Raw genomic sequence first — 20,292 nt, 5'->3', positions numbered from 1 at the left:
ACCATGTGTAACTTGTTCATTACTCCAAAGTTTCATTGTGTTTATTTCTAAAAAGGTTTGCCAACACTCATTTGTTGAGGGGTATGCAAAATCAAGATTATCTAAATTTCAGTATTTCAAGAGAATCACAGGGATTGCTATATATGTACAAAAGGCCAAGAATAGCTTATTTGAAGTTCAGATTAATAACTATTTTAATCATTAAGTTACATTTTGTGGCTATGCACTAGTATTTAGCAACAATACAATAAATTTAGGCATCTGTTTGACCAGTTGACCAGGCCAATTTGTGTTCAGCTCGGATCCCTGCCAATTGGTCCAAACTGTCATTGTTCACATTTGACTGAAGGTGTGTTTTGATACATTTTAGCTTACTGAATGATCTTTGAAAAGATGCAACTAGCAATGGCATTGTCATAAACACTCTAATTTGGACCAGAGTTTCCTGTAGCAGATCATTTAACTTGTCAATTGTCTTTTGCTGCCCTTTAAACCAACAAATGACTCATGTATAACTGACTTTTTGTGCATATCTGTGTGTTCATACTGAATTGTGATGGTGGCCTGTTACTGTTTTGAAATATCAAGTATGCAGTCAAGATTTTGCTAACGATGTACAGTCATGTCCAAAAGTTGAGACTAGCACAAATTTTGCTTTTCACAAAGTTTGCTGGCTCAGTTTCAATGGTGGCAATTTGCATTATCTCTAGAGTGTGAAGAGTGATCAGATGAATTGCAATTAACTGAAAAGTCAGTCATTCTTGGCCATGAAAATCAACTTCATCACAAAAATTACTCCATTCCAGCCACTGCATTTCAGCCCTTTTGCTGAATGCTTGCTCAAATGTTGCTTAAGAACACTGCCATGAACAAGGAATGGTATCAAAACATCCTCCAAGAGCAACTTCTCCCAACGATCCAGGAGCAATTTGATGATAAACAATTTATTTATTTATTTATTTTTTGCCAGTATGACGGAGCACCATGTCTCAGATCTCAATCCCCAGATCTCAATCCCATTGAGAACCTGTGGTCAATCCTCAAAAAGAGGGTGGGCAAACAAAAACACAGAAACTGCTATCAACTCCAAGCAATGATTAGGAAAGAATTAGTTGCCATCAGTAAAGATTTTACCCAGAAGCTGATATCCAGCATGCCAAGGTGAATTGCAGAAGTCTTAAAAAAAGAAGGGTCAACACTGTAAATATTAAGTCTTTGCTTAAACTAGATGTATTTGTCAATAAAAACATTTTTATAAAAACGTATGAAATGCTTATAATTGTACTTCACTATATCATATAAATATCGGACAAAACAACTGAGGCAGTAAACTTTGTGAAAACCGAAAGGGAGTGTGTGTGTGTTTGTGTGTGTGCGCGCGTTGCTGGGTGTAGCCTAGAGTGTGACACTTACATGCTAATGGCTGAATTTTAAAACCACTTATTTATATAATAAACATCTAGATATTTCTACTCAGAAGTGAAATATTGTCTGACATATCTACTAAGTAGTCTGAAAAATTCAGTCTTGAAAAATATTGAATTTTGAATACTGCTGATACAAGATGTCCACAATATAAAGTAAGGTTTGTCTGATATTTCCCTGCACAACACAAGATATTCTATCTCACTCGCACTGAGGTACCAGAAGACACAGCCCAAAACCCAAACCCTGCATAGAGGGGCTCAGTGAATGTGGAGTGGAATGTATATAAATGGGTCAATGTATTTGTGTCCAAGGAAACATTGTAAAAGGACAGAGTGCCTGACGGCCAGTCCAGATACACTCCTACTCTGTTGGACCTGGAGGTAAGGACAGGTAAGAAAGTGTGATTCTTATTATGCCTGGCAATGTAACGCTCATTAGAGCAGATGAGACACCAGGACTTGTCATTGTATCCAAATGCACAGTCAGCACTGCCTCCTTTTGAGTTGATTCCTTTATATGCCACTGCTACAACAGACTCTCCACTCCCCCTCCACTCTGCTTCCCAGTAACAGCGTCCAGACACAGTCTCTCTACACAGCACCTGCTCACAGCCATCAAATCTCTCTGAATGATCAGGATATGACTGCTGCTCCTCCATCCATGTCACCTTGCGGTTTCCCTCAGACATATGGAGATGGGGGTGTGTTGTGTTTGGATCCAGTGTGAGCACACATGCGTCTGTGCACAAGAAGAAAGGTTAAAGGCAAGGACACAAATTGAATGTGTGTGTGTGTGTGTGTGTGTGTGTGTGTGTATGTGTGTGTGTGTGTGTGTGTGTGTGTCTGCATACAGTGAACCTACATTTTTTAAAGCCTGCTTTGATTCTGATCATCCCTGCATGTTCCATCCTAAAGACACACACAAACACACACACACACACACACACACACACACACACACACACACACACACACACACACACACACACACATACATTTTAATAATAATATGTAAGAATTATTAATTTCTTGAAAAGTATTTTCAAGTAAGTAATAGCCTATATAAACAAGATGTAACTAACTAATATTTTGTGGAAAAAAAATAAAAAAAATAAAAAATAAACCTACACATTTACCAGACTTTATATCATGTTTGCGGACCGGAGCTTCTCCTGTTTCCCTAGCTTCATGATCTCTTCCGTGTGTTCCAGTCCTTAGTTTCGTTTTCTCCACCTCCTCGTTTGTTTTCAACACCCGTCATTGCTTTCACCTGCTCCTTGTTTATATTCTTTTTATCTTTGTATATTTAAACCGTGTCACTGAATCTTAGGGTTGTTGGTCACTTCTAATTTCATTTCTATGTATTTTTGATCGTTCTTGGTGTTTCAAGTTAAGTTACTCTCTCTGTTTACTATTGTTATTCTCCTGTTAGTGTTATCTTTTGTTTGGTTCCTACATGCTTTCTCTTGGTATTCTAGTTTATGTTGCCTTCTTTGTCGATATTGCCTTGCCGGTTAATGTTCATTAAGTTGATTCTGATCTCCTGGCCGCTATACATTATTTCTGTGTACTCTCCTAAATTTCTTTCCTGATCTATAATCCCACGTTGTAGTCTAGTCTCTTTCCTTGTCGCTTTGCTCCCTTTAGGTTTCTTTCCCCTTCCTTTTTGTTTACCCTGTTTGTTTATGCTTCCTTGTTATCCCGTAGGTTCCCCTTCAATATTTAGTCTCTTTATTTATCCAGTGCTCACCCTCACCCTGAATTGGCCTCTTATCTTTTTGGTTTGTTCCTCGTGTTTCTGTTATTAAATTAGTCAATTTCTTTACATTGACCTGTTTATCATTTTCGATATGTCTTCCCCTGTTTTGGATTCTGCTCATTCTCAAGTCCAAGTCGCTGGTACTTTGCATGTGTATTCGCCCCCCACCTCACTCCCATTACACTTTAGATTTTGGTCATTAATGCTGGCATAAGCTTCAGTACGAAGCTCCTGAGAAGAACTGTGCTAAAGTATTCATTTTACAATAATTTAACATTTGTAGCAGCATGAACACTTCAATAAACTGGCAATTAATTATTTTAAGAGTGTTCAGTGCACCACCCTCATCCTTGTAATGCTGGGAGGCTTGGCAGGGTGCAAAGACAATCTCATCTAACAGCACAGCTACACTGATGCTCACTCAGACTGTGTTATCTTGTATCTATTATTGTACAATAAATCAGACAATTCACTGACCAGCCAAAAGCCAAACCCAAATTTAAGCATATCATTGACACTACATAAAGTCACCTAAATAGACTAGTATCAATTTGAATATACCCCCTTATACATTTATACGGACACCCCTATAGTTTCACATACTTAAGTGTGTCCAGTTTGCAGAGTGGATCTTCCAGTCTAGCAGAAAGCAGCTTCATTCCTGAGTCTCCTGGGTGGTTATAGGTCAGATCTAGTTCTTTTAGATGTGAGGGGTTTAAACTCAGGGCTGAAGCCAGAGAAGAACAGCCTTCCCCTGTGACCAAACAACCAGACAATCTGCAAAAAAGGAGAGGAAAACAAATAGAGACAAATTCAGTGACATTTGTCTCTGCTTCTCAGGCTGTACTGTCTAACTGCAAACATTGTTTTGTTATGAAATTAAATAAAATGTTAAAATTAATAAACCTTTTTTTTTCAACACTTATTTGTGTGTAACCTTAAAAACCAAGTCTAACCAAATATGGGTATTTTTGTTATTTCCATGTTATGTAGTTTAAAAAGCATAATGTATTTATATAGTTTTGTAGGACACCATGTTCTGAGAAAAAAAGGCTTATGAGGTTGAACATATATCATGTGTCATCATAACACACTGTATGCTTAGATGATACTTCCAGTCTTCCCACAGAATCAGTTAAACTTTATGATTTGGACTACAGCCGTCATATTATCACTAAGTCTTTTTTGAATGCTACTGTACTAAGTGGAGCACTTGGCGAACTCTTCCAGAAATGTATCCCTCCCTGCCCACACACTGGGCACCTCATCACTGGTGTGCAGGTTACCCTATGTTTTACAAATCAAGCTTCGCTCAAGAGTTAGAACTTAAGTGCAGAGCAGAGACAGAGAATGAACAGAAATGTAAAAAAATAAATAAAAATAAGTAATAACCTAGAATATATCAGATAGAACAAAACCAGCTGAACTTAACCTACAGCCATGTCATTCTGCCATTTACACGTGGTGCCATTTTATTTTCTTGGTTCTTGTATGGAGAACCAAAAGTAGCAAATCTCCACCTCCTTTAACATCATGCATGTACATTTACATGAGTATGCACAAACCTTGTTTTCCTCTTTCTCACAACACACACACAATCTAATTTACACTATAAATAAACAGATTGTTGATTCTATTGGTTTTGACTTTGAGTAGCTTGTGTGTTATTAAATGTATAATTTATTTCCACCAAGTTGTCCACTAATGCAACAAGCTCATTGTTCCTATAGTTATTATTATATAGATTTTTGTAGTCAACAGTGTTAAAAATGGAAAACACTGTAAAATGTTGTCTGGCTAGCCTTTCACTGAAATACTCCCTCACTGTTCATTTGTCTTTTTTTCCTGGCAGCAAGAAATATGATAAATGTCAAGTTGGATTAATGCAAATTGATTAATTTTGCCACATTTGAGATATTGATCCGATTTTATGACCACATATGAAAGTGGCCCTAATTGGAAATGAACATAACAGAATAACTCTGGCTTTTGCTGTTTGTGCTGCTGTCCAAATTACAATTGTGCATCACATATAGAGTAAAAGATCAGATTTGACCCACATTTACCTGATGTGTGAATGTGGCCAAAAGTAAAGCACACTTATTTAATCCTTCAGAAATGAAATAATGTATGTTACTTTCTTTAGTTAAAAATTAAGGATTGTGATCAATATGATTTGACTGACAAATTAAGACTGATTTATTAATGAGATTAATAATTATGAGACATACAGTGGTGTGGAAAAAGTATTTTCCCCCTTCCTGATATCTTATTTTTTTGCATGTTTATCACACTTAAATGTTTCAGAACATCAAACAAATTTGAATATTAGACAAAGATAACACAAGTAAACACATAATGCAGTTTTTAAATTAAGGTTTTTATTATTAAATGGAAAAAAAAATCCAAACCTACATGGCACTTTGTGAATGACACACCCAAGCCTGATTACTACCACACCTGTTCTCAATCAAGAAATCACTTAAATAGCACTTGGCTGACAAGGAGAAATAGACCAAAAGATCCTCAAAAGCTAGACTGCATGCTGTGATCCAAAGAAATTCAGGAACAAATGAGATACAAAGTAATTGAGATGTATCAGTTTGGAAAAGGTTATAAAACCATTTCTAAAGCTTTGGGACTCCAGCGAACCACAGTGAGAGAGCCATTATCCACAAGTGGCAAAAACATGTAACAGTGGTGAACCTTCCCAGGAGTGGCCGGCCGACCAAAATTACCCCAAGAGCACAGCGATGACACATCCAAGAGGTCACAAAAGAACCCACAACAACATCCAAAGAAATCCAGGCCTCACCTGCTTCAGTTAAGGTCAGTGTTCATGACTCCATGAAAAAGAGACTGGGCACAAATGGCCTGCATAGCAGAGTTCCAAGACAAAAAACACTGATGAGCAAAAAGAACATAAAGGCCCATCTCAGTTTTGCCAGAAAATATCTTGATGATCCCCAAGACTTTTGGGAAAGCACTTTGTAGACTGACAAGACAAAAGTTGAACTTTTTGGAAAGTGCATGTCCTATTACATCTGGTGTAAAAGTAACACAGCGTTTCAGAAAAGGAACGTCATAGCAACAGTCAAATATGGTGCTGGTAGTGTGATGGTCTGGAGCAGTTTTTCTACTTCAGGACCTGGAAGACTTGCTGTAGTGAATGGAACCATGAATTCTGCTGCCTACCAAAAAATCCTGAAGGAAAATGTCTGGCCAGCTCTTCGTCACCTCAAGCTGAAGCGCACTTGGGTTCTGAAGCAAGACAATGATCCAAAACACACCAGCAAGTCCACCTCTGAATGGCTTAAGAAAAACAAAATGAAGACTTTGCAGTGGCCTAGACAAAGTCCTGACTTGAATCTGATTGAGATGCTGTGGCATGACCTTAAAAAGGCAGTTCATGCTTGAAAACCCTCCAATGTGGCTGAATTACAACAATTCTGCAAAGATGAGTGGGCCAAAATTCCTCCACAGTGCTGTAAAAGACTCATTGCTAGTTATCGCAAACAATTGCAGTTGTTGCTGCTAAGGGTGTCCCAACCAGTTATTAGGTTTAGGGGGCAATCACTTTTTCACACAGGGCCATGTAGGTTTGGATTTTTTTCCCCCTTAATAATAAAAACCTTCATTTAAAAACTGCATTTTGTGTTTACTTGTTATCTTTGTGTAATATTTAAATTTGTTTTATGATCTGAAACATTTAACTGGGACAAACATGTAAAAAAATAAGATATCAGGAAGGGGGCAAACACTTTCACACCACTGTAATTACTTTTATGTGGTGTGAGGGGGAAAAAAAAACTATAATTCTATATTTATACTTATATTTTATATTTATACTTAATATTTACATTTTTAGCTCACCTGAGTATCTCCAGTTTACAATGTGAACTCTTCAGTCCAGCAGAGAGCAGTGTCACTCCTGAATCATGCAGATCATTGTTAGTAAGGTCCAGTTCTCTCAAGATTGAGTTTGTCAGTTGCAAAGATGATCCCAAATTTTCACAAGTCTTTTCCCCAAGATTACAGATAGGTAGCCTACAAAGGCAGATCAATATGACAGATTTTACAATATATTTAATGACTCAGAATTATAATTTTGCCAGATGGTAAACAAAGGTGGTAAAATGACCTTAAGGACTGTATATTTATTTTTAGTCCAAAGTGATTTGTACAGTAACTGTTGACCAAAATTGGTATGAAAGAGTGATATGCGAAAGCTTTATTACCAATTCATTAATAAATAAGCAAATATCAGACTTTTTCTGTGCAGCCGTAAAAATAACATTCCAAACAGAACACTCGTATGGCAGATGAACACTTGAAATATATGAAATAAGAGTATCAAAGAACAAAACAAAGCCAGTAAGTAATAAAAAACATACAAATGAGGAAGGCTTATTAAGAAGGTGTAAGTATGTAACACGTAATCTGTTTAGTACAATAGGAAAAACATCTATTTAATGTATTAGGCTGAAAGCTAAAGTCAAAAGGTCAAGAGTCGGTGTTTGTGTATCACTACTGAATGCTAGTGGTGCCTTTTATTTCTCCTTGTACAAGCTACTTAACTGACTGTACAATTAAAGTAAAGAGGGAATGCACTGTTGCCTAAAGAGAACAAAATACATTTTTTTAAAAAACAGAGTGACTACAAAAACTACAAATTTATGATTTGCTTATAATGGTAATTTATTTTACTTTCTGATAGTATGGGAATGGAGTGTTCAACAGTTTGGAATTGATGGGAGTGTTTGTATGGTAACAGTGAGAAAGAAACACACCACCCCAAATCTGATCATTCACTGTCCAGACATGGAACCATCCAGGCATCTGGAGCTTTAAAAATAAAATACTACCCCTCTCCAGCTTTTCAACACATTCATCTGTGTATATTTAACCCCAGGATGACAGAGAAATGAATGACCAACATTTCCCATTTAAAAATGCATTTGGAGACCAAACAAATGTCTCCATCTTGTGGATGTTTCAGAGAACAACCACCCAGCCATTCTATCACATAACTTTTTTTTTTTCTTTTCATGGGACACATTTTACGCAGCCTTGAACGGTATAGCTTGTTTACACTATTTTAATGCCCCAGACTGAACATACATTAAAACACAATACAAAAAGAGGTCCAAAGCCTGGAGGACTGTTACAATACAGCCCCTCCCTCCTCCTCAAACATCTGTGTGTGTGTTTGTTAGTCTGTAGTGTCACGCTGTCTCTTGTCACCCACCTGATCTGATCCTTGTGTGTAATTGTCGAGTGTGTGTCTCTTGTGCCGTCATATGTTTGTTGGTATTTGATGTAATATAGTATGTGTGGTGAGTGTAGGTGTTTTGTGTTAAATAAAACATTTGTCTCAACGTGCCTCATCCCTACATCCTGCTTAAGCCTCGTTCCGTAACAGGACTATTAGAGCTGGGGCCTAATTTAAGCAGTAGGTCTACTGTCTAGACATGGGCCTAAATTTAACTTTAAAATAAAATAATTAAAAAAAACAACAACTCATAATCAGGATCATAAATAATCACAGGAGAAAAGTGATGGTCAAGCAGACAAGGTTTCTTTCAAGAAAACGGGGGCAATCAGAGGTGAGAAGGTGCTTATTGGCAGGCTTGGACCTAAACATCTGTAAAGCTGCTTGTGCCTGTTGTAAAAAGCACTATATAAATGCATTTTGATTGATTGTTTACTTTTGGTAATACTATCATTTTTATAGTAGGGTTGATGAGGGTTGGCAGTTATCATTTTTAGATGTGAGTATGGATTAAAATTAAGATTAGGCAACTATGAAAGCTATCTGGAGATTTTTATATTCAAATATGTGATGTGCTGAGTGCTTAGAGGCATGAGCTCATGTTGAGTGATTTGGTCCAGTTAATATATTTGGAGATTTTGGAATGTATTTCTATAGTTTGGATAGTTTGATGAGAGATGATTTTGCAGGAACAGTAATATATCATCTGCATATAAACTGATTATATGTTCTGCATTATGGGTCTAAACACCCTTGACATTTGTAGTTTGTTATATAACTGCTGCTAATGCTTCCAAAAATAATGAGAACAGAAAGGATGACAGTTCAGATATTGAGTGAGCAGCCACTTTGATATTATTAGCTTCTACTGCATGTAGTCATGTCCATGATTAGGTTTATATTTATTGTTAACACACTTTAATCATACATTTTATAAACACAATCCCCATCAGTGGGGAATTAATGCATTTATAAATCTCAAACTTTGCCTAAGTAATGTGCTAAGACACTTGTGGTGCGACAATTTAACTTTAGTTAATTTTTATAACCCATAAGCTCTGTCAGTGTAAACAAGCAAGTTTAAAGTTGTGTTAAATTACACTAAGTAAAACTGTAAAATCATTTCAGCTCATAGCTTCATCCCATTCCTAGTAGGTTCTACTGATATCTGTTGCTTATCTTAAAGTTTGGTTAGATATTTTAATCCTTCTAGAGTAGCCCTGCATTAGGGGTTTTATTGTCTCCTGCTCACCTATTTCATAATGACCATGCATTTCAGGTGTTAAATTATGGTTTGAAGAAACACAATCAGTGCCAGAATCCAAGAAGGATAACATATTTATCTAATAATAGCAAATCTGCTTGTGAAAACAAATGTCTTTATCATGCCCTTGCTATCATTATTTCCCTTGGGGAAAATCATAACCATCTTAAGGGCCACTCTATTACTTTAACAGCAACTTCAATAGCAGAATTTGCCCAAAAGTCAATGCTTAATTTCTATATTGAGACCCAGGGATATTCATAAAAATATCACGGCCTTGCCTTCACACATTACAATTAACTTGTTTTAATTCAGGTATTAAATGATAGAAGGCTTACCTGAGTATCTCCAGTTTACAGTGGCAACTCTTAAGTCCAGAACAGAGCAGCTCCAATTCTGAATCTTTTAGGTTATTGTTACTCAGTTGCAGTTCTCGCAGGGGGTAGTTTGGAGACATCAAAGTGTAGGAGAGAGTTTCAATGCAGTCTGTGGTGAGATTATAGCCATCTAGTCTGCAAAGGCAGTGAAAATTAAGTGCAGAGTACAGTTAAAACAGGCTGATGGAAACAAGTAACACAGAAATTGCTTGGATAACCTGAAGAGGAAACCACATAAATATGTATAAACAAACAAGCAGTAGAAGTTTTGATAAATCACAAAACTGTTAAGCACTTAAAACCAATGTTATGATTGGTTGTGTCCAACTGCATATTGACTGTAGAATTATATATATTACATACTGGTTATTATAAAACATGATAATAACTAATGTCATGTATAACAATACACTTGTTTTTCATTTAGACCCTTTGAAACATTTACTTTATTGTATGTAAAGGAAAAACATTTAATTTTAGTATGAAATTTGCATGTGGTCCACAGACATATTTTAAGTATTGTATACAGCATACATTCATCCATTCATATTCCAAACCAATCTAATTCTGGGTCATGGGGGGTGGAGCCTATTCTGAGAGCACAAGATGGGAACTAACCCTGGGCAGCGTGCCAGACCATCACAAGGCATGACGAACTAACTTAAATGTGGCCAGTGTTCACATTTATCCTATTTTTAAAAAATATTCATGACATTATACTCATTCACATAACACTCACAGAGCTTTTCTGCAGTTGTACACAGCTGGTATCAGTCTCCTGTAACCCTCCTCTGATGTATTGAATTTCTTCAGGTCCACCTCATCCAGCACTTCCTCTGACATCTGCATTAAGAAAGCTATAGCTGAACACAGTCCAGGAGAGAGCTTGCTTTGGGATTCTTTATCTGATTGTAGATATTGCTGAATCTCCCTGGAGAGGGACTGGTCATGTATTTCAGTCAGACAGAGGAAGAGATTGTTGGATTTCTCAGTAAGAATGCTTTCTGTTTTTATTTGTTTTTTGATGTACTGGACTGCCTTGTTGATGCTCTTTGAACTGTTCTGTGACTGTATCAGTAGGCCTTGTAGGAGTCTCTGATTGGTCTCCAGTGTGATGCCCAGCAGGAACCGGAGGAAAAGATCCAGGTGTCCATTTTGACTCTTCAAGGCTTTGTCCACTGCTCCTTCCAGCAGGTCCTCCAGTAGAACATTCTCAGACCGGTTTCTGTACCAGCCCCAATGCTGAGGCATAAAAAACTGCAGTGACTCAATGTCCTTATTCACACAGCATTGAAACACATAGAAAGCAGCCAGGAACTCCTGAAAGCTCAGATGCACAAAGCAGTAGACCTTCGTCTGGTAGAGCACAGATTCCTCTCTAAATATCTCAGTGCAAATCCCAGAGTACACAGAGGCCTCAGTGACATCAATGCCACACTCTCTTAGGTCTTCTTCATAGAATAGTACATTGCCCTTCATCAACTGCTTAAAAGCCAGTTCAGCTAGTTTCAGAATCAAAGTTCTGCTGGATTCCAGAAGGGTTTTTAGATCTCTCTCGTTTTTCTCTTTGTACTTTGCATTCTTCGTGTGTAACTGAGTCCACATAAAGTGTATATACATCTCAGTCAGAGTTTTAGGGATTTCTGTATCATTATTTTTTTTAATGATTTTCTGAAGCACCGTGGCTGAGATCCAACAGAAGACCGGTATGTGGCACATGATGTGGAGGCTCTTTACTCTCTTAATGTGCAAGATGATTTTCTTGGCTTGGTCTTGATCACCGATTCTTTTCCTGAAGTACTCCTCCTTCTGTGCATCAGTGAATCCCTGAATTTCTGTCAAACGGTTTATGTACTGAGGAGGGATTTGACTGGTTCCTGCTGGTCGGGAGGTTATCCAGATGAGAGCAGAGGAAAGCAACTCTCCTTTGAAGAGGTTTGTGATCAACACATTCACTGATGATATCGTGGTAATGTCAAATATATTCTCACACTCTAGAAAGTTCAGTGGAATTGTGCTTTCGTCTAAACCATCAAAAACGAACACACATTTGTGTGTATCATATGTCCTTAAGGCAAGATCTTTGATCTCAGGATGGAAGTTACACAGAAGTGTATGAAGACTGTACTGCTCATCTTTAATCAAGTTCAGCTCCCTGAATGGAAGCACAAACATGAAATCTACATCCTGATTGGATTTTCCCTCAGCCCAATCAAGAATGAATTTCTGCACAGAGACAGTTTTCCCAATTCCTGCAATTCCTTTAGTCAGAACCGTTCTGAGCTTTGGCATTTCTGGTCCTTTATCTTCTTTTTCTTCTGTGTGTCTGACACCTTCAGCCATCACAGCTCTAATGTTCTCTTCTTCCATTTCTTTTTTAGGATCTTGTACAGCTTTAAAGATGTCAGAGCAGTTGATTGGAATGTCTTGTAACAGTTGTTTCCTGAGTGTTTTCTCCATCTGTAAAACCTCATGTTCCTCATCCACACTTTCACTCTCTCCCTCTATGATGTAGAGCTGTGTGTAAATCTGGTTCAAGAGGGTTTTATTCTCTTGTGTATTGATTCCCTCAAATAAGCTCTCATACTTGTTCTTCATGCTGGTTTTGTGGGTGTGTAAGACTCTATGCAGTACATCATGCACTGGAGTGTGACAGTCGTGCTGCATGGCCTCTTCCATGTCTTTGTGTGGGTGTAGAAGAGGACGGGTTCTAGATCTCTTTCTGCAATGTGGACAGCCAAACCCTCCTGATGAAGAAGACTGGTCCCAGTAGCTGCTGATACACTGTCTGCAGAACCTGTGTCCACAGCTGATGGAGACTGGATCTGTCAGAAGCTGCTCACACACTCCACACCTGGACTGATCTTGTAGTTCATCTTCCCTCCTGTTAATAGAAACAAAGAGGAAGAGTCAGGATGAAAGAGAGAGGATAAAATAAATACATGAATCAGACTGAAACACAAGGCATTTTAGTCATTATTTCATATATACATTGTGATACACTCTGACATTGCGTGTGTGTGTGTGTGTGTGTGTGTGTGTGCGTGTGTCTGTTTTAGTATATACCATACAGGACACAGCACTTAATAACATGTCCAGTTCTACAGGCAGCATATCTACTGCTCACTCAGGATCAGCGTTTATGCTCTGGGCTATGAATGACTACTAACCAGAATAGATATTTTTTTAAAAGGACACAGAATCTCTATACTCCTTTATGTTTTATGTTATTAACATGACTAATTCAATGTGTAAATCTCTTTTTCCTGTAAACACGCTTTTTATTACCTCAGAGGGAAAAGCTTGGAGCTGTCACTTTTCATAGACATACAGCTGGGATCTGGAGATTCTGCTCTCTGGTTTCCCCATCTGGTGATATTAGATAGAAAATAATTCAGATGAAGTGCAGCATGAGGACTGAAAATAATACACTTGATAATAATACACACGTTAGGCGGTTCATCAGAGGAGGCAAGGGAGGATGTGCCCGGTCAAATGTCTGGTTTAAATAAGCAATCCAATCCGTCATGTGTTATCATGCCTATGTAGGAGTGTGGTGTGGTCAAGTATTGTCTACTGTGCGGAAACACAACCAATGAACCAGCGAATGATTAAAATGGGTCGAAAATGCTGTAACAGTTCTTACCCGGAGTGAGGAACAATTGCTTCAGAGTAACTGTGATGCATGGAGTTAATTAAGAGGGAGCACATATGTAGTAACGAGGACATTAGTGTGGGTACAATGAAAGGCTCGTTTATTTTATAGACTGACCATACCAAGCCAGCTCACATGGCAACTAATGTTCTATATATACATAAAGGAAACAGTATGACGCACCATAACGGCATTACTGAAAATGCTGAGAAGGCTAGGGAAACAATACAGTGACAGCGTCCAGCTCTCTTTCCCAAATGAGCTCTCTCCCCTCTCTCACAAGAGATCGCCAAAATACACGTGATCATAAAGACGAACTAGCGACCTCTTAAAGACAGCATACATGTTACACTGCATGTCATTAACAGTAGCCTGCTTAAACGGGTACTTTTGTTTCAGTATACTCAGAGCAAGAGACTTCACAAACAGAACTGTACTGCTGAGAACCGCTGAAATAAGGAACAGAAAGACTGTCTGTTTCGTGGCTGTTTTTTTCTTATTTTATTTTTTTAATTTATTTATTTGTTTGTTTTAAATGTTCATGAACACAAGCCTTTCCTGTCCCCTGAATCCATCCTTCCTTGCAGATTCAGCACACTTTCTAAAATCTAATTTTAGAAAATGTTTCCCTAATCCAGGGACATCAAGCATTTCCAAAATAATCATGTATTTTCCTATAATTTCACATAGATATTCAAAGTCTTTGGGAGGATTGTTTTAAATCTTTACTTTCACAGCCTAATTTTACAAAATGTTAGTTCTGGAGCACCATTCAGCTCTTAAAAAGTCCAACAAGCTGCTAAAAATGCTACTGCTATTATAAGTACTCCATCCATAATGATAGCCAACCACATTAAGCATATTACACCATATTAGAGTTACTGGATGAGCCTGTTGTGTTATATACATCACTATCTGTTTGGTTAGAAAAACAGGTAATTATTTTTTTAGGTAATAAAAATAACTCTGATTAGGCTAGTGTTCCTCTACAGGTCAGCCTCGCCAGGAATCTTCCTCATACTGATTCAGTACACATACACAAATTCATGTGACTATATTTAATTTCCTGTTTATGAAAACCTACCTAGGTTTTTGAAGGGCTAAGTGATCACCCCAGTGGTATGCCCTTAAGCCCTGTAGGCATGTAATATCCTGAACAACTGTTTGCTTAATACTAATGATTTCAAAACTGAGGACCTACTATTCATGACAGACATGTTTGTGTTCGTGTTTTACCTCAGGTCAGTGCCAGCTCCACTACTGAAATGATAAGGATTCTCCATGGAACCCTCCATGGCCCTCTTCGAAGAGAGGTTACTCTGGATGTCTGAAGCCTGTTAACATGATGTTCTGATGTTTTATATATAAGGTACAGGGTGTTTTCATGTCAAACTATGCTGACAGTTTTATTGCCCCAATAAAAATTTAATTATATACATCATATAAATGCATGTATTACAGAAAAAAATACTGTAAACATAGATTTTAAGTCATAGATTTTAAGTATCTGAGTCTTAAAGTATTCATAAGCATTGTTTTTTTTACCAATAGTTATGAACTTCCCTGTTCTGTACATAGGCTTTTAGCTCAAATGACAAAGCAAATTGTTACCAAGGTCATTTGTTCCTTCACTTGGCAAGTTGCTCTGGAGAAGAATGCCTGAGATTTGTTGTAAAATGTATACTTACTGTGTGATGTTTTAAAATCAGACTGCCATTCATACTTATCATTTTTGATAACGGCATCAGTTCTTCGACACACTGTAGTCCTCCAGAGTTGTGGGGGAAGTGTAAGGCAGCGTTGAGATAGAGGGGCGGAGCACAATGCAAAGGGCATAGTTGAAAGAGAGAGGTGGAGCTGAAGGAGAGGGGCAGAGTTGAGGGAAACATCAGAGCAGAGAGGGGGCGGAGTGAGGGAGAGGGGCAGAACTGAGAATAGCGGGACTGAGGAAGGAAACAGAACTAAGGTTCTTAGAGAGGTCAAAATTAAGAGTGGTCAGAACTGTTCAATGATCTGCTAGGAGCCTTTCTTACTGTGTGGGTGTGTGTTTGGCATGCTGAGGAGCCCTAGACTATAATCTCTGAGGGAAGAGAATCCTCAAACAGCCCCTCAGTAGCTGTAGTTTCCCCTCTGCCTGGGATTGGGAAAAAAAATATATAAAAAGAGCACTGACACACACAGCACTGTTCTTGTGTTTTGCTTTCCCTCTCACACACATATAAACTCTAGTGTTACATATAGCATCCCTAAACCTGACAGACAAAATCAACAGAAATAAAAGAGGAGAGAGGGAGAGAAACAAACAGAGCAAAGTCATCAGACACTTCACTCAGTGTGTGCAGACAGCCACAAGTACTGCAGCACAAATGTGTCTGTGAACATTAGTTTGGGAATTCTGGTGTTTGTGTGCGTAGAAAGTAAACTGCACAATGTTACAGTACAGTGGTATACAACACAATGTCAGTACTCATGTTTTACTCAGTGCAGATGTGTTACGCCATGAATTCTTTCACAAAAACATCAAAATCTGATTTCCTCATATGAGACACTAAGTAGACACAAATGAGTTATATCATCTGAGTCCAAGTGAACGATTCAGAAGTGGAAAGATCTTGTGATTTAAACTACGAAGTGCTCACTTCCTACTGACATCAGCATTACTGACGGGTTTTATAAATACACCCACTCACAAAAGGTCAGTAAATCCCCTATAAGAATCACTTATGCTATACACATTTTGTAAATGCACAGATTATCCTTGGTATGGTACTCGGTGTGCACTCAATCACAACTGTGAGCTTCCTATAGCTTGCTTGTGCCTTCTGAGCTGCCGAGTGGGTTCTGTGTCTGTGTATTCCTCCAGGGTCACTCCACCAGTACCAGTGGCTATACCCCAAGCCACCCAAACTGTTCCAGTGCCTGTTCCTGGAATGAAGGACACCACCCAGTCTGTTCCAGTTAATGTTCCTGGCGTGAAGGACGCTGCTTGGCCTGTTCCAGTTCCTATTCCTGGCACAGTGGATGCCGCTTGGCCTGTTCCAGTTCCTGTTCCCGGCAGAGTGGATGACTCATGTCTTTTAGTTTTGCTTTACTTGTTGTAGTTCTGTTCCTTAGTTTCATTTTCTCCACCCCTCATGAGTGGCACCTGTGTCTAGTTAAGTCCTCATTACCCTGTGTATGTAAACCTTACCTTTTTACTTGTGTGTTTGCTGGTCATTGCTAATTCTAGCCTCTGTTTGTCATTGTGTGCTTTTGGATGTTTTATTATGTATTCCCAGACTCTGTGCTGGCTCTATGACCCAGGTCCATTGTAACAACTCTGAATATGGATTTGCCCTTAATAAATCTCATTCTTCTCAGCATCAACATCTGACTCGAAATCGTTCCAGGTTACAATTTAATATATAGTGTATATGTACTGAATATACATACATTGCCTGTATATTTGTAAAAAAACTTGTGTACTATGAGAGGCATTTACTGACTGTTGTACCCTGCACAATTAAACAACAACAACAACAACAACAACAAAACCCCACAAGTTAATAGTGTTTTCAATTTATCACATAAGTGATCAGCTTTGCATTGGAGTGTATGAGTGCCAACCACATGTCCTCCTGCCTCTTCTGCAAGCAATGGGAGAGACATGTGGAGACACTGAGGTGGAGTTAGTTCAGGGTTGGATATGGCATGCAAGATGATATTTTACCTGTTGACTAACGAAGGATGATACTGCTTGTGATGTGACTGTTTTGTTAGGGTCTGTCCTCATCCACTCCATCCCTTACAGTCTTAGGAATTTATTTATTATTAATTCAGACTTGCCAATTAACATTTACATTTATAACATTTAGCTGATGCTTTTATCCAAAGCGACTTACAATTGTGACTGAACAAAACTTGAGCAATTGAGGGTTAAGGGTCTTGCTGAGGGGCCCAACAGTGGCAACATGACAGGGGTGGGACTTGAACTGACAACCTTCCGATTACAAGTACCTTAACCACAGAGCTACCACTTAACATAATTAATGTTAATGTGCTGTGCTTTGTATGTTCTAGAAATAATTTTGTTACTGTATTTACTTACTCCTAGCTCTGTTACCAAGAACCAACACTGGAAAAACAGAGAGTGAGAAGTTCTAATGCATGTGAAACTGAATCCAAATGATAAATACCATATATGTTGGTGTTACGTGTTTGTATTGTTTCCATGGGTTTTTCTTATCGCAGGTTGGTTCCCAGGAGCCAGTATCACCCAACAATGATCCATCAATTGCGATGTTCCAACTGAAGAACACTGGAACAGTGTGTGATGCTCACTGGGATATGAAAAATGCTGCAGTGGTGTGTAGAGATATGGGCTGTGGGGAGGCTGTGGATGTACTTGGTAATGCTCACTTTGGACCAGGATCAGGACCAGTCTGGATGAATGAAAGATGTGTATTGGATCAGAGCCTATGTGGGAAACAAGTGGAGGTCCTAAAATTTTGAGACGACTTGAATGTAATCATGATAAAGATGCTGGAATGATCTGCTCAGGTAAATTGTGCTAATTCTCATTCTCAAATGTAATTAATTTTTTCAGTGGTCCACTGTAAAACTTTGTTTAATTGTAACATACATTTCACATTTGAAACATCGCAGTTCCTAAATTATTTTTCCCCCAAGTATGTTATTTATTTATTTATTAAAAAACAAATGCTAAGTGATGAAAAAGTCTTTAGAAGAAGCAATATTAGATGAAATGGAAGCAAATGGAGTCAAACTTTGTTTGTGAAACATATTAGACAAGGGAAATATCTAATCTTGTCTTGCATTAATCTCTTTCAAGGTTTATTATTATCTGATAGTGAACAATATCATTCAGTTAAATACACAAGAATGTATTATACAACATTATATTGATATAATATGTATATTGTGTTATTGCTATGGTATTCTTTTTTGGTCACACTAGGGAACAACATAAGTATTAAAATACTATGTTGATGTTATAATATTTCCAATCTGATGTATTAGTCCATTTCTGTAGTATGTATAATACACTATAAAGTAATTATGCTAGGTTAGAATATATACATTTAGAGTCTATTTAAAAAACACAAAGGTGTATAATTAATAATATAAAGTAGATATTATATGTGCAAAGTACATAACAGTCCACAATTTGGAATGACTTGAAGATTCGATATTACTGGTAAAGGGGTTTGTTTCCATATGTAGTGTTGTAGTATATGAAACCATAAATTAATCATCTTGGTTGCACACAAGATGCAAAACACATGACAATCCTTAAACTCTATGCACATCTCAGACACCAACAATACGTACTACAACACAGGAGACATATATACACACTCAAGACGATTACACATAATACAGAAAAAGTGGAGGACACAAGAGGACGTGGCAACACAGACAACCACACACACACACACACAACCACACACACACACACACACACACACACACACACACACACACACACACACACACACACACACACACACAAAGACGTTTGAGGAGGGGGCGGGGCCATAATGTGACACAACCCAGACCAGGCCAGGGTCAACGGGACAGGAACAAAAACAGACACGGGAACCAGAACAGACACATGGATGGGCACAGGGACCGAAACAAAGAGGGACACAGAAACTGAAACACGCACAGGGACAGACAACACAACAGGAGCAAAACAAAACCAGGCATAATTGAAGGCAAAAACAACGGCGCAGCAGGAGTAGGCAACAATGGAGACATGGGGGGTGCCTACACAGGCCGGAGCGGGACGGGTGGGAACCACAGGGTGGAGGGCACAGGAAACACAGACAGGGGTGGGACACGCAGGGAACATGAAGCCTACAAGTCAGGAGGCAGGTCTGAGGGCATGGAGGTGACAGGTGACAGGCGAGTCTATGAGGTCCGGGGGGTGCGACATTCAGTGGCAGGCCTGGGGGTGCAGGGGAGATCAGCAGAGGCAGATCCGACAGGTCCAACAGTGTAGCCACAGGGATAGGCCTGGTACGAGGTGTCGGGCCAGGCTTGGAACGTGACACGTGGACAAGCCTGGTAGAAGGCGCAGGGAACAGACTGAGCGGCACCCACTGTGCCAGGAATAGGAACTAGAACAGGCTGAGCAGCATACACTATGCCAGGAACAGAAACAGGAACTGGAACAGACTGGGTGGCATCCTTACATGCCGTTAAAATTACCCGCTTTTGCTTTCCGCAAACAATGAGAAGACTCCTAAATGTTCTCCATTCTAAATGTCCATATTATGGATGCCACTGTATATCAACTCAGATCGGGCTGGACTCTATACCCAGCCTCCTACATCATTAGGCCATGATTGATGATTCACCAAAGTGGCCTAATGTCATCTGAGTTTTGGTTCCTTCTATTTCCTGCTTCCTTTTGTTCTTGAGCTCATCTTTCTTCTCTTGTTTCTCTACCTCTTCCTCTCACCTCTTACTACCTCCATGTTTGCAAAGTTCTCACAAAAGAGTTTGTGCTTACCTGAGATCTTTTTTAGTGCTA

The 20,292-nt window shown here is 38.7% G+C and overlaps 1 protein-coding gene and 1 long non-coding RNA gene across 5 annotated transcripts; one reads left to right on the top strand and one right to left on the bottom strand.

The window, feature by feature from the left end:
- Positions 1 to 559: 559 nt before the first annotated feature.
- LOC113568284 (NACHT, LRR and PYD domains-containing protein 3-like) lies at positions 560 to 15,563 on the bottom strand. 4 transcript variants are annotated; one of them, XM_035534909.2, is made up of 9 exons: positions 15,443 to 15,563; positions 14,991 to 15,088; positions 13,388 to 13,468; positions 10,839 to 12,983; positions 10,061 to 10,234; positions 7,060 to 7,233; positions 3,790 to 3,963; positions 2,290 to 2,336; positions 560 to 2,166 (listed from the first exon to the last, which is right to left on the bottom strand). In XM_035534909.2, exons 1-9 carry the CDS (start codon positions 15,497 to 15,499, stop codon positions 1,622 to 1,624), a joined length of 3,495 nt encoding a protein of 1,164 aa, XP_035390802.2. In that variant the 5' UTR covers positions 15,500 to 15,563; the 3' UTR covers positions 560 to 1,621. The 4 variants fall into 4 exon arrangements, with proteins under 4 accessions (XP_035390802.2, XP_081557797.1, XP_081557799.1 ...); XM_081701671.1 differs by having other exon boundaries at positions 15,366 to 15,544; XM_081701673.1 differs by having other exon boundaries at positions 15,478 to 15,495.
- Positions 7,249 to 17,116, top strand: LOC118242709 (uncharacterized). Its single transcript, XR_004776995.2, has 3 exons — positions 7,249 to 8,792; positions 14,996 to 15,123; positions 16,618 to 17,116. It is a non-coding gene; the product is annotated as an uncharacterized LOC118242709 (long non-coding RNA).
- Positions 17,117 to 20,292: the final 3,176 nt, after the last annotated feature.

Source organism: Electrophorus electricus, chromosome 18 (genome assembly GCF_041902795.1).
Source record: "Electrophorus electricus isolate QZ-2024a chromosome 18, ASM4190279v1, whole genome shotgun sequence".
NCBI lineage: Eukaryota > Metazoa > Chordata > Actinopteri > Gymnotiformes > Gymnotidae > Electrophorus > Electrophorus electricus.
The sequence above is the reverse complement of the archived record's forward strand: the minus strand, read 5'-3'. Positions and strand labels throughout refer to the sequence as shown.